The sequence below is a fragment of the Zalophus californianus genome, chromosome 8, assembly GCF_009762305.2.
Source record: "Zalophus californianus isolate mZalCal1 chromosome 8, mZalCal1.pri.v2, whole genome shotgun sequence".
NCBI lineage: Eukaryota > Metazoa > Chordata > Mammalia > Carnivora > Otariidae > Zalophus > Zalophus californianus.
In genome coordinates this window covers 85,723,087-85,738,313 of record NC_045602.1, presented here as the reverse complement: position 1 = coordinate 85,738,313, position 15,227 = coordinate 85,723,087, and the positions used below count along the sequence as shown (strand labels likewise).

The 15,227-nt window shown below is 45.6% G+C and overlaps 1 protein-coding gene across 5 annotated transcripts in view; it reads left to right on the top strand.

The window, feature by feature from the left end:
- Nucleotides 1-15,227, top strand: part of ST6GAL2 (ST6 beta-galactoside alpha-2,6-sialyltransferase 2) — a 77,413-nt gene that overhangs the window by 39,878 nt on the left and 22,308 nt on the right. For all 5 annotated transcript variants that reach the window (XM_027623761.2, XM_027623764.2, XM_027623760.2 and 2 more), the window contains exons 2-5: nt 384-1,385; nt 10,078-10,175; nt 11,569-11,670; nt 13,996-14,170. In XM_027623761.2, coding sequence (XP_027479562.2) covers nt 440-1,385; nt 10,078-10,175; nt 11,569-11,670; nt 13,996-14,170 — 1,321 coding nt within the window. In that variant the 5' untranslated portion in view covers nt 384-439. The remainder of the gene's footprint in view (nt 1-383; nt 1,386-10,077; nt 10,176-11,568; nt 11,671-13,995; nt 14,171-15,227) is intronic.

Below are 15,227 nucleotides of genomic sequence, written 5' to 3'. Positions count from 1 at the left end.
TAATTCAGCTGCTTTGCTTTACCAAATGGAATTCTATAAAGGCAGTTGCAGAGAGAGGTTATTGGGATGGGCCCCAATTAAGTAGCTGTCAGGGTGGGGAGGTGGTTATACCTCCAGAGGTTTTCCAAATATACGGCCACTCCTCCACCTCTCTCCCAAGACTCTCTTGGACCCCTTGTCTTGCAGAGGTCCGGTCTGGGGAAAGGGGGGTGGGAGGGGATGTGACACTTGAATTTAGTCAAAATTCCCAGATGATCCTGGTTTCTGATGCCCCTTTTAACCCTCCCCCGCAGAAACGCTGCTCAGGCCAGACTGTCCCTAGCGCCTGCACCATCGGAGCAGGCGTCTTCAGGTGGCTAACTGTAGACCTGGCTGTTTTTCAGGTTCATTCGGCCACCCACCGCTTTAGGACACAAGGTGCTGACCCCAGAGACCTGCCATGAAACCACACTTGAAGCAATGGAGACAACGAATGCTTTGCGGGATATTCGCCTGGGGGCTCCTCTTCGTGGTGATGTTCATTTACTTCACCGACAGCAACCCAGCTGAGCCTGCGCCCAGCTCCTTCTCCTTCCTGGAGACCAGGAGGCTCCTGCCCATGCAGGGGAAGCAGAGGGCCATCATGGGCGCCGTGCAGGAACCCTCCTTGCTCCAGAGCGTGGGTTCACACAAGGGCCTGCTGGACGGACGCCCATCGGGCCCCTTCCACAGGGCGCCGAGCGACCTGCCGCAGTGGGCCCAGGTGCAGGATGGGTTTGAAAGTGAGGAAGAGTTCTTTTCATCCCCGATCGGGAGGAAATCGCAAAGTGCTTTCTACCCGGAGGACGACGACTACTTTTTTGCCGCGGGTCAGCCAGGGTTGCAGAGCCACACTCAGGGCACGCCGGGGGCCCTCTCCCCCGGGGACCAATGGCCGGTCGGGGGGGCTGCGCCAGCCCGCCAGGCGCGGAGAAGGCGGGCGGGGAAGAGGCAGCGGAAACCCGGCGGGAGCCTGGTGCTGGAGGACGGCGACGACGGGGACAGGCTCTACTCGTCCATGTCCAGGGCCTTCCTCCACCGGCTCTGGAAGGGAAACGTCTCGTCCAAGATGCTCAACCCGCGGCTGCAGAAGGCCATGCAGGACTACCTGAGCGCCAACAAGCACGGCGTGCGCTTCCGCGGGCGGCAGGCGGCGGGGCTGAGCCGCGCGGAGCTGCTGTGCGCTTTGCGGAGCCGGGTGCGGGTGCGCACGCTGGACGGCAAGGAGGCGCCTTTCTCGGCGCTCGGCTGGCAGAAGCTGGTCCCCGCGGTGCCGCTAAGCCAGCTGCACCCGCGCGGCCTCCGGAGCTGCGCTGTGGTCATGTCGGCCGGCGCCATCCTCAACTCCTCCCTGGGCGAGGAGATAGGTGGGTCTCGCCACCGTGCGCACGCCGGCTGGTGGGTGCGCCGGTGAGCCCGGCCCCCGAGGTCTCGGACGCCAGCCGGGGACTCTCCCTGGGGCAGAATGAGCCTGTTGGAGGTGCCAGCAGAGGTCTTTTTTTGGGGGGGGAGGGAGATTAGAGCAGAGGTGTTCCCCTCTCTAGCTGGGTGTTAGGGGAGTGGGAGGCCGGCGCTGCTCAGAATTTGTCTCCTGCAGACCCTATGTTCTACGTGGACAGGCTCCCAACCTCGCCCACAGAGACCTGATGAACCCATACGTGGTAGGATCATGGGAGAGGAGCGAGAGGACCAGAGAGGAAAGCAGAACTCCCACGGGGCAGCAACAGTTCTCCAAAGAGAAGTGCAAATGATGGTAATTTTAGTTAGCCCAGGGACTCAATGGATGTTGTGGGCTCAGAGGAGAGCCCTTCCGGTCGGAACAAGGAGTTCTGACATCGCACTGGCTGGCGCACACCAGCCTTTGGGTGAGGGCCAGTGCACCTAGCAGGGCCCTTCTCCAAGATGGTAAATCACACGACCACACCTCGGGCGTCTATCTTTCCTTCTGAACTCTGCCTTCAGAGCCATGTCAAGAGCCCAGGAGAACATCTGGGTCACAGTTCCTGTATTAGGCCTCTCCAGAGAAACAAACTGATGGGATTTAGAGAGAGAGAAAGATTTATTTTAACGACTTGCTCCTGCAATTGTGGGGACTGGCAAGTCTGAGATTTGTAGGGCAGATGAGTAGGCTGGAAACTCAGGTAAGAGTTGAGATTGCAGTCTGGAGCCTGAAGTCTGTAGGGCAGGCCAGCAGGTAGGAAATTGAGGCAGCGTCTCTCTGTTGCACTGGAAACAGAGTTCCTTCTTCCCCAGGAAACTTCAGTCTTTGCTGTAAGGCCTTAGACATCCCTCTGTGCCCAGGCTCATTCCATTGTCACACCAGTGAGCGAGCATTTTGACCCTTCAGACTCATTCACTCATTTAATAAATACGTATTTCGTCCCTACTGTGTGCAGCCTTCTGTACCAGGTGCCAAGGAAAAAAGTGAATCAGACACAGCCTTGTCCTTAAGTCCCAGTGTAAAACAACTGTGTCTACTACATTCTCACAGTAGACGGTGTTGTTATAGTTCATAACTCACCTGGAAGTGAGAGTCAAGGGGCATTGCCCACTTGTTCAAAAGGAATAACCATTGTTTCTTGGGTCCATTAGTGTTATGTGTTCCAGAGGAATGGCTGATAAGCCAGAGCCGTCTTGAAATGGGGTGATGCCATTGTAATCAAGCTCTACAACCCAGACCTCCTCGCAGATGTTCTTGGGCATGAAGCTGAATGTGAAATTTTTAAAACGTCAAAAAAAAAAAAAAAAAAGGCACGAGTATGGGCTGGCGGTGTAGGGTCCCAGGATCCCCGAGCTGACATTACAGCAGGCTCGTAATAACCCTGTCCACGCGTCACATGCCGCAAGAGCTGGAGCGGAGCAGTCTGCCATTGGTTAGGGAAGAACAGTGGTTTTAAGCTCCCTGGGGTGAAGTTCTTCCCAGTTTCCGAGGACCATTATTAATAATGTAAGAAGGAATTTAAGTATTATGCTTTAAAGCAGGCAGTAACTTGCTTCTGGTTTTGTTTTGCCTTATTTTAAACACCTCTGCATAGTAGTTGCATATTTGGATTGCTCTTGCATGTCAGGGAGATTTCTCTTGCTCTTTATTCTGGCATAAATATCCCTGACCAGAGTCTTGTAAACTCTATTCAGAATTTGGAAGAGAGTGTGAAAGAAACCAGGAATTAACATTTCCGGGGAACGGGAAATGTCATTTAAATCTTTGTTAGTTTCTAGCATCCAAATTTAATTTATATTGTTTGCACTTACGTGAAGCTTCATGATTAGAGTTATAGACTCATAATTGAAGAACACACTCAGAAATTTTAAGAAATTCTCTTTATTGTTTTGCCTTGGTTCCTTTGAATCCAATTTTGTACTACCATTTTAAGAATATGTAATCAGGGGCTCCTGGGTGGCTGGGTCATTTAAGCAGTCAACTCTTGTTTTCAGCTCAGGTCATGACCTCAGGGTCCTGGGATCTAGCCCGCCCTGGCTCCATGCTCAATGGGGAGGAGTTGGCTTCAGGATTCTCTTTTTCTCCCTCCCTCTGCCCCTTCCACCACTCGTGTGCTCTCTGTCTCTAAAATAAAGAGTTTTTTTTAAGGAATACATAATTAGAGCATAGTTCAGTGTGAAAAAACAAAGAAGTCTTTCATTTTTATAAACTAGTGTGTCTCTTAGTCTCAGCACTTTTGCCTGCCAGGTGCTGACATTTCTCCTTCCTACCCTCTTGATATATACGTGCTTATTAACAGAGTTGTTAATGGCTCTCTTGATAAAAACAAATTCATGCCGTGGATTCCTTCAGGCAACTTGGAATATTGGGGCGTGCTCTGCTAGTTAGCTGAAATCATCCCGGACCCTAGAAATCTACTTGTGAAATTGGCTAAGTGAAGATCAAAGGACTTACAAAAGGTCATGGTCTCATGAAAATCTGAGGAAGAAGCTAGGGAAGTAGCGGAGGCTAGCTCCCTGCCAGGAGGCCCCTCCATAAATACTCCGCCACTGGGGGGTCTCTGAGAGGGAGACCCAGTTGCTCCTCAGGTTTGCTTCTCGACTGCCCTCTAGCTCCCCCTGCTGGTTGCTCAGGCGGGCAGTGCAGTCCTGTTTCCCGGCTCTGTTAGGCTTGAGTCAGTCACACCGTATAACTGTTTCTGAGAACGGTGCAGCAGTTGTAAACACCTCCACTTTGAATGTTATTGAAAAGCAAACTGAACTGTTTTGGAAACATGGAACAGTCTTTCCTAGAGCCGAGAGATGATTTTTTTTTCAGCCATACATATAAACAATAATAATTTGGTGGTGCTGGTAGCTACCAGCAGTCCTAAGCAAACACTAGACAGAGCAGAAATGTCCAACAGTAGTAGCCTTGGTATGGGAAATCGGGATCTGTGTGCTTGAAACCCAAATTCTGGGAAGTGTGTGGAGGGAATGGGAGGGTGGGGAAGGCTGTGTGTAGGAAGCAGGGCATATAGTACTTGATGGTAAGAGCTTGGGGCTTAGCATATCCTGATACCTTAAAAGGTAAGAAAAGGTAAGAAAGCAGATCATATAGTCATTTAACAAGCATCGATTATTTATTGATCCCCAACTCACCAAGGCCTGATACTATGTTAGGCCTACTAGTGATGCAAAGATGAATAAGGCACAGAACTAAACCTCAGATCCTCTGCAGTCTACTGGGGGAGAATGACTCTAACAGGCAGTTCCGGTTCCATGGTTAGAAGGACAGAGAGATATGCAGACTGACAGGGAAGAAATGACAACAGAACCCTAACCCACCGTGAGGGCTGATGGCCGGTAGGCAGAGGAGGTTAAGAGGAACTGCCCAGAAGAGGGAAATCCAGGCCAAAGGCCAGGATAACAAGGAGGTGAGACAACAGAAGGAGCGCTGGGGGTGGGAGGTAGGGGTACATAAAAGGGCACAGGGGTAGGGGCAATGGGGGGGTGTGAGAGCTACAGGCAGCATGAGGGGCCGGGAGTGGGGAGAGACCTGAATGGATAAGCAGGCAGGCGGGCAGCTCGTGATGTCTTTGTGCATCATTCTTCAGAAATCAGACTTCACATAATAATTGTAATAAAAGGTGTCACTTACGGGGCATCTACTGCAGCCAAGTCCTGTTTCTAAATGCTCTTGTGTTCAGTGTTGCCAGCCAAAGATATGATGATTCCTGTTTTATGGAGGCACCTAGAGGCACAGGGGTGGAGCCTGGCCTCCATTAAACCCCACTCTCCCTCTCCAGAAACTCCAACTCTGACCCCTGCACCCATGGTGCAGAGAGAGGCATTGTGATCTCTGAAGCAGGGAAGTGATGGGTCAGCTTTTCATTTGAGAGAGTGTTCCAGAGCCTGGACCTGAGGGCACAAAGGAAGTCCATCACATTGCAGCAGTGCCAGGCAGAGGTGAGACAGGCCAGGGCGGCGGAGTCTCGAGAGGGATGAATCATCTGTTTGGCAGGCGGCTCCCTAAAGATTGGAGGCTTTTGCTCCCTTCCCGTTTCCGATTTTGTGCTCTGGAGGAGCACAGGAAAGGAGGAGGGGACCGTGGGGCAGGGCCCGAGGCAGGGCAGTGACTCAGGGCTAGTGCCCTCCTGGCTGGCTGCTCCTTCAAGGGTGTTTTTAATCTTCCCTCGGGGGATGCATGTAGCCTGGCTTGATTCTCAAGGTCAACATGAAATGGCTCTACCCTGGAAATGCCTTCTCCAGAAATGAGGCTTTACTTTATTCCCTGTGTGCTTGCTGTCTGATCCATTCCTCCTTTTGTAAATACGAATGGACAGCTTAGCTTTTCGTGCGCATTATCAAGGAGATGCAGGGCCAGGCAGACATTTACAAAACTGATAGACACACCCTGGGCTTGCCCCTCCCACCTGCTCCCCCCTCCCATCCTGATCCTACTGGCAGCTCTAAGGAGGTTCAGTCTCCATCCATAGCAGCCTCCCTCTGTCTCTGCCTCCCTGCCTCCTTCCCAAAGATTGACCTTTTAACTCTTTAGACTCCAACCACTGCCAGCCACGCTCAGCAGGAAAAGAATAGAGTTGCCTGCTTCACTTAAGGATGTCCTTGATGAAGCAGGAAAAAAATGAAAAAAAATGTTGGTTTTATTTAATATTCACCTTTGACTACATGTGTTTTTAAGACAAAGTGGGCAATAAAGTGAAAACACACTTCTGCAGACCAGTACAGTGGAAGAGCCCCTGTGTGGTTGGAGTCTTGAGTAGCACTAGCCACTTGCATCATGAAACAACAATTTTTACTTGAAACAAATGACTGATAGACATACTTTATTCAGACCTGGATATTTGGTAGATATTTTCTCAAAAAGGATCTGAGTGAGCCTGTCACTTTTAGGAAAAGAGCTGACAGTATTTTTTGCCAGTGATAAAATGCAAGCTTTCAACCATGAACTTGGAACCGAACCCAAGTTTCTCTATCCGATGCACAGCAAAGCTATCACTGAGACATCAGGTATGCAGCAAGGGAAGGGTTTATTTATGCAGCCAAACCAGGAAAGGAGAGGACAAGCCTCAAATCTGCCTCCCCAAAGGGAGAGAGAATGAGTTTTTTATAATCACAGGGGTTGAAATTGCATACATATTGATGAAAAGATCAGGGAAACTTATGACAGCTCATAAGGAAAGATGGAACATGCACATTGAACAAACGTACATGTAACATACATCCCGTGTTCCGTTTGGGTGTAGACTTAACATCAGAACGAGGCAGCATTCAGCCCCTGACGTCAGGAGGTTATCTTCAGACAAGGAGAAGGGGCTATGGGTTTGCCCCAAGAGACATTTTAAACTGGATGGGGTCTTGGTCTTGTTATCTTGAGTAAGGAATGTGGGGCCTCCTTTGTTCATAGTCTGGAACCGTATCAGTTGACCTTGAGTCCAGGCTTCTGCAGTTAGTGGGGTCTGAAAAGACACAATAGCTGATTAGGGGGAAACAATTTTCAGAAAAACAAGCTTTAAACTTTCTGCCAGTTTCAACCTCATCAATCCTAAGGACACGGTTTCAAACTTGGAAGCGTCCCATGCTTCAGACTGATGAGATGCATGGTAATTTAACTGATGTGATTTGGGGGGATACTTTATAATGAAATGCATCAATATTTGGAAGATCTGCATAACTGATTGAACTGATAGCTCCAAATGATCATTGCTCAATGGTACAAAATCGTGCCTGGGTGAATCCTCCATTTTGAGAGCAAGAAAAAGTATTTGGTTGGATTTCAATGGAACAGAGCATGGAAAGTTCATTTATATTGTTTCACATTCCATATTACAAAAGATTTTTGTTGTTGTTTTTTTTAATAAAAAACTAGCACTTGTCAAGTTTTGATGAAGTATCAAAGAATATTCCCAGTAATCTGGAAAGACTTAAAGTACTCATTACATTTTCAACAATATATCTGAGTCTTGACATAATTCAACTAAATCAATATATTGCAGCAGATAGAATGCAGAAGCAGATAAGAAAAACCAACTGTCTTCTGAAAAGCCAGGCATTAGAGAAATTTGCAAACATTTAAACCAGTGCCAGTTTTCTATTTTTTTTTAAATATGGTTATTTTTCACAAAAATATTTTATTTTTAAATAAATAAATAAACATCTTTTAGTTTTGCTTTCTAAGGTGGCAGACATTGAAAAATATAATCCAAATAAACAAAAGAACTTTGGGTTTTTGATAATTTTCAGAGTTAAAAGTGTTCTAAGGCCCAAAAATAAGAAGCACTGCTTTGGGTAATCTAATTTTTCTAGTGCAAATATCATTTGAGTTTTTATGACAAAGTACTATTCAATAAAAATAAATAACAAAACTTTCATTATAAAAAATGTGCAAGCAAGTACTTATAAAGAAAATAGAAAATGTTCATGTTTTTTGACATCATATATGCAAAGCATGGGTCACCTAGAATGTAAAGATTGGCAAACCTCTTTCTTTTTCTTTCCTTTTTTTTGAAGAGCCAAGTAGTAAATATTTTAGGCTTTGTGAGTCATGGGGTCACTGTCACAACTCACCTCTGCCATTACAGACAATAGATAAATGAGTATGTCTGTGTCATGGTACAGCTTTATTTACTAAAACAGGTGACAGGTCATAGCTTGCTGACCCCTTCAGCAGTTCCCCTAAAAGAACACTGTAGAATTTTTTAAAAAATATTTTATTTATTTATTTGACAGAGAGAGCAAGCACAAGCAGGGGGAAGGGCAGAGGGAAAGGGAGAAGCAGACTCCCTGCTGAGCAAGGAGCCCAATGTGGGACTCGATCCAGGACCCTGGGATCATGACCTGAGCTGAAGGCAGATGCTTAACCAACTGGGCCACCTGGGTGTCCCTAACACTGTAGAGGTTTTTAATGGCATAGCCAGTAATCCTTTATGCATTCCTTGTGTTCTATTTAATTTTGGTGCTCGAAACTGGAATACAAATTCTTCTGAGCTCAGAGCTCAGAAGCTCAAGAAAGGTACCTAGTGTACCATTATTTTAATGGTGACTTGTGTGCCGAGTCTCTGCTACTTAAGGAATAGGAAGGTCTCTCCCAAGGACACTGCTCAAGAGGGGATATAGCAGGACTCAAATGAAGAAGATGGGCTGCTTTAGGGACTTGCATGGGGTATAGTCACCGTAAATGCAGGGTACATCCACAGGCTCTTTGGCAAATCAGAAATACATAATCTTACCCCCCCCCTCTCCCACATACACAGGCATTGTTGTTGTTCCAACCAAGTTCAACTTGAAATGTGCATGGAATTTTTGAAGCTAAAGATAGCCCATAGAAATTCCCTTATTGCTGATTAACTCTGGTTTCTGGGCAACACAAGTAGCTGGCTCAGGAAATTTCCAGACATATGTATGCATATGGACTACTTTGTGGGAAGGGAACATGTCCCCATTCCCATCCCTTAATCGGATAGACAGGTCACCCCACTCTCCTCTACCTGTAGCTCTTTGTGTCCTTGTCGGCCTCCAGGAGATGGGAGCTTTGTTTTCACCCAGGATCTCTGAGAACTTAAAAATCTGTCAAGTTGAATGAAGAGAGACATAGATTTATGTTGTAGTTGAGGCTCGGTGAACCAAGGTGTGCCCTGACAGAAGACAAAGTGCCTTGGCAGCCAGTACCATTGGTGGTGCTTCCATCTGGCAGGGAGGCGGCAGGAAGTCATACCATTTGCTGGGAACGCAGAACGCTCTCGAATGCTCCCGCATGGGTCTTCTGGGCAGCAGCAGCAGTATGTGAAGCACAGAAATCCTGGCTGGGTTTTTGGGTTTTTTTTAAGTTTTCAGTTTTAATTCCAGTATAGTTAACATACGGTGTTATAGAGGGCTGTTTTTTTTTTTTTTTAAGATTTTTATTTATTTATTCATGAGAGAGAGAGACAGAGAGAGAGAGGCAGAGGCAGAGGCAGAGGTAGAAGCAGGCTCCCCGCGGAGCAGGGAGCCCCAAAAGGGGGCTCGATTCCAGGACCCCGGGATCATGACCTGAGCCGAAGGCAGATGCCTAACAGACTGAGCCACCCAGGTGCCCAAGGGCTGGTTTTCTTTTTAAGCACAAACCAGTACCCCAAGGTATAGAAGTCGCATTAAAGGCTGTGGCTCTTTCTGTGTGAGAGACGCCCTTGGTCTTGGCTTCGGCCGCGGTCTCAGAGGCACCATGAGCAGCCTCCATGCTCCAAGCAGTAAGAACCACACAAGCAGCCCATCTGCAATATCCTTACCTGCTCCCACAGATTCCATCTTTGAAATATTCTGGAATCATTCAGAGAATGGCTGCATAAAGCATGTCACCTTTAAAGAATGTGAACACATAACAAGTATCTAAATATAGCTTAACATTTGGATGATATGGGACCACTTGTAATGGTCCTATGTTTCCATGTTGATTTGTCCCCTAGCCGGGATCCCCTTCTAAATAGACACTATACTGAAAAATATGTGTATGGGTATCTTAACTTTATTGGTTGTTTCTTATTAGCTTCAGGTATTGAAAAATTTGCTTTAACGCTTTTTCTAAATTTTGTCGATTCGACAGCGAAAAGTACAGTAAATTTGTCACTTATGTGTCCTTAGATTCTCATGATGCAGTTTTGAGATTTAACTCTGCTCCTACACGCGGCTATGAGAAAGATGTTGGAAATAAAACCACTGTGCGCATCATTAATTCCCAGGTAAGATGGATGATGTGTTCTTGTGGATGTACATCTTATAGGTAAATAGTTTAACTGGATGAGTGAAGAGAAATTACCATTATTCATGACCATGGTCTTGCTTATTTCTGTGGGTCCTGTAATTAAAAAGAATTGAGAAAAAAATGCAGATAAATAGGAACTTACATGTGACATGAATAGGAAGAAATGAGTAAATAAAATTAAAAGGAAAAATCAGTGTACATATGGAAATACATGTCTATCCATACACACATGTACATACATAATCATAGACTTAGCATGTTGCATTTTATGAATGGAGGGAAAGACAGTTAAATTTAAAAGAAATCGCCACGGTGAGAAAGGCCAGTGATGAAGGGGAGAAAAACACAGTTTACAAAATCCAAGGGTCAATAGGGTGGCTTGCAAGCTTTAGTCCAACGTTTGAAAAACTTAAAAAAAAATGGATTGTTTCGTTAAGTATTTCTCTTCCTGGTGTTCTTCATAAGAATGTTTTCCAAATTCAGAGCAAAATTACTCTCAAAACCACAGCAGTTCCTAGAGTTTCAAACTATATAAAAAGAACATGAGGTGATGGATGATTTATGACAGGTTGCTTACAGAAGGAAAGATTAGCTTTCTTCATGGTACCCTGAAACAATCGTCATATTTCCTTACTTCACAGATGCCGTTGATTGTAAGAGCCACCATTCATTCAATCACAGCTTCCCAGCTTTTCAGCGTTATCAACCCCACCAAATTGAAATACGTGTCCCCTGTAACATACTCCCTGGCTTGAGAAATATTCAAATATGAAGAAAGTATATCCCAAAAACTGAAAAATTGCCCCTGAAAACTGATGAAAACCAATACTTTTTTCCCTCCGAAACTGTAGTTAAGAAAAGATGATTGGCAGGTGTCTCCTGGTCTCCTCCAGGACCAGATAGGGGCACAGAGGGAGGAAGTCACATCGTGGCTGCCATCCGTCAGCCGGCAGTCTGTATTCCGTTTGTCCGGAGCCTGGCCCCCTGGAGGCGCCTTCAGAAGGCGGGTCATCCACAATTGCACCTCCCTCTCCAATCACCTGTGAAAGTAACTGGAGATGATGTTGGGGTGCCGAATTAGCTAGGGCATGGCATCTTTCAGGAGCTGATTCGATGCCACCAGCTATGAAGACAGTGCTGGTGAAAATGGAGGAGACAGTGGATTTTATTTTTAACCCTCATTTCCCCAGACATTTCTTTACACACATGAGCATGCGATGCTCATCTCTCTCCATCCCCCAGAGGAAAAGACAAAGTCTGAACAATTTTTTTTTTGCCCTGATTCATTTTTTTACATTTTCATCTTTTTTAAGATGTAATTTTGAAGAACCAAACACTTGTTTTGAAATGACTTTTATTTGTATTTGCAGATTCTGACCAACCCCAACCATCACTTCATTGACAGCTCATTGTATAAAGATGTCATTCTGGTGGCCTGGGACCCTGCTCCTTATTCTGCAAATCTTAATCTGGTAAGTGTTTTCTTTAGGGTAAGTGCCCCTACCCTAACAGTCAGATAGTACCTTTGACTGATTAATAATGGGAGCAAGTCAAGGATTAAGCTTTCACAGAATGAAACCACTCACGGGCGCTACTTAAATACATGTGTATTCATACCATTTTGATACCCGGTTCCCAGAGCATACTTGGTGAACAAGTATCTAATGAAAAGGGGCTTTTGCTCTCGAGGAGTTAAAAACCAAAACAAATTACAGTGTCTAAATATTCAGACATTCCTAATTTCACTAGAGATTGGGTGGAGTAAAGTCAGAATGTTTCCATTGTGATAGGGTTACTTTAACTTCCAAGCAGTTACAAGACCTTCTGAAATAAATTCAAAGTGCTTGTCAAGAGAATTTAAACCTTGTGAATCAGCAGCTCATTATTCTTTAAGTGTAACCTGTTACAGGCTTTCCTGGAGTGTGCCACTCTTTGGCTTCTGCCTCTAAACCCTTTTTTTACTTTACGTGGTATAGTGTAAACAAGATTATTACTGGCCATCAAAATATAAGCAAGTTATATTCATGGCATTCTGGCAAATCATTGCCTATCTAAAGGAGCAGCTACTTACTTTTGGTGAAAACTTGGATGAAAAGCCAGTGCGGTTTTTAAAGAGGGCTGGGAAATACGTATGACGGTTTAGCCTCGTGAAAGATGTTGTCAGCTGTGCCAAAGAGTGTCTTTCGACTTGTTCTGCCATGACCTAAGAGAATGCATCCTTCTTAAGATAAAGATGGGGGAACAGATCTTGACTCCACCAAGAGATAACTTTCCAAGAGAGCAGCTGTCCAAGGTCACCTGGGTCCCTCTGGGGGTGTTTGGTCACTGTTCATCATGAGACCAAGCTGGACGTTTACCTAGCATGATTGCTAACTGGTTGTTAACTAGGAGTACAAACCAGAATCACCTGGAGAGGATTTTTCAGGTGTATCTGTCAGAGCCCCATTTCCAGACATGTAGCCTGCAGCCTGAGTGTGTATTTTTTGAGAAAGCTCTCCAGCCGATTCTCACAGGTAGCATCTACCAAGAATCAGGTATGAAATGCATGTTGGAACTCTTCAGCTTCCTTTCCAGATTGAAGTTCTCTAGCTTTAAGTTCTGACCTATCTCTTGCTGTTTGTGGACAGACTGAGACCTCTAGCTGTTGGACCTTGTTTCTTCCTCCTTTGGAAGCAGCTAAGCCCAGGGCACAGAGCTGTCCAACCCAATGGACATGGGCATGACAGTGCCAAAATTCAGGCAGCAGGGCTGCTTTCTGTGTGGTCTGTGCTCTGGAGGAGGAAGGGGTGAGGAAACTGAGGCCCATACTCCTCTTGCTTTCCTCCTGCTGCCTCTTGGCTTGGGGGCAAAGTGTACTAAAGATGATTGGGTCTAGTCCTTCTCAAAATTGTTAAAGCCACAGAATCCATCCAACCAGGGAATATTACTTGGGATTAATATATACCTCCTATCTCCCCAAGGTGTCAGTTCAAAGGGATGATGGGGCCCTCAGAGCCTTATGAGCTAAGTCTCTCCCCCACAGACCTCCAAATCCCATTTCATGACGGCACCCAAGACATTCTAAAGACATTTACAAAACAATCAACCTTATTGTGCATTTTTCCGTACAATAACGTGTGTATAATCAGAAGTATACATTTTGATGAGTATTAGCAAATTTATATAGTCATGTATCCACCACCACAGTTAAGAAATGGAATATTTTCATCACTCCAAAGAGTTCTTGGTGCCCCACCTGTCAGTCTTCCGGGCCCCCCTACCCCAGACTTAGGCAACAACTGGCATGCTTTCTGTCACTATACATTTGATATAGAAATATGTTTTTGAAATACACTGATTGAGCCCAGGAGTTAGCAAACTACAGCCGTCAGCCGAATGTGGCTCTGTTTTGTAAATAAAGTTTTATTGGAACGCAAAAACACCCATTCGTGCTCTCTGCTGTGGCTTTGTCAGTACAACGGAAGAATTGACTAGTTGAAGAAGACCATGAGGCTCACAAAGCCTAAAGTGTTTACTGTCTGGGTCTTTACAGAAGAGTCCAGCACCCCTGCCCTACCTCATCTCCCATATTTCAGTAAAGAACAAAGGATCCATCCTCCAGGGCTGGAACCCTATCTCCTCTTTGTTCTGGTTTCCCTCTTCCAGTGAGGCAGTGCCTAAAGACGTGACAGTCACCACCTCACTCCCCTCCTGTTCCCTCAGCCTGGAAGGAGCTTCTGCCCCCACCTGAGTGCTGCCTGTTTCCTTTTCCCACTGTAGTGCTCTGTACTTAATTGTGTTGATTTTTTTTTTCTTAGTGGTACAAGAAGCCAGATTACAACCTGTTCACTCCATATGTTCAGCACCGTCAGAGAAACCCAAATCAGCCATTTTACATTCTTCATCCAAAATTTATATGGCAGCTTTGGGACATTATCCAGGAGAACACCAAGGAGAAGATTCAGCCCAACCCACCATCTTCCGGCTTCATTGGTAGGTGTATATAAGACGGATGATCAGGCCGGCAGGATTAGGCTTTAGTATTTAGTAAATGTACAGTTACATTATTTAATCAGAACAATTAGAAGGTGGTTTTAGAGGAAGCATAGATTAGCTGAAGATAGTAGAAATACTCTGTTCTGATTATCTATTGGTACATAACAAAGTACCCCCCAAATTTCAGGGTGTAAAGCAAGAAGTATTTTATTTTCTGTCATGATTTTGTGGGTCCTTGATTTTGGTGGGCTTGGCTGGGTGATTCTTCTTGTTCCACGGGCCATCAATGGGAGTCACTTGGTGTACTCAGCTGCTTCCTGGAATGGCTTCCCTCCCATGGTTGGCCCCCCTTGATGTGATGGCTGGGAGGGTGGCTCAGCCAGGAATGTTGACTCTGTGCCTGCCCATGGGTCTCTTGCATGGTGGTCTCAAGGTAATTGAGCTTCTTAAATAGACATTTGGGCCTCCCAGCAAGTTTCTTACGGCTGAGGCCTAGAGACCTGCACAATGTCACTTGCGCTGTATTCTGTGGGTCAGAATAGTTAAGTCCCCATGGGATTCAAAGGGAGGACACATAGACCCCACCTGGGTCATCTATGACCCACCACCCCACCTCACCCATTCACATTGTTCACATGATGCAAGATTGAGGAGGTGAATTTGTGACTGTACGATAGTGTCCATGTGCTGTAAGAGAGTAGGTGCAGTTTGATGAGAATAATTCTAGGACGTTCTACAGCTCTTGCTACCAGAGTGCACTAGTTCTAATCTAAAAAATGGATTGTTTTATCTAACAGGATCATCACACTTGGCTTATTATATATATTTTTCACAACCAGGCTCTGATCCTCAAAATCTGTGGTCTTACCCCATTTCCTTACCTATGCCTCAGCTAATCATCCCATTATCTCTTTGATTTTACCCAAGTAGGATAATATTAAGGAATAGCTTCGATCCCCTTGGCAATATGAAAGCTGTAATAGAACAGAAGGATGTTAGTTTTGTCCACAAAAAACTGTGACGTTCTCCAGCCTAATTTCAATGAATTTACAAC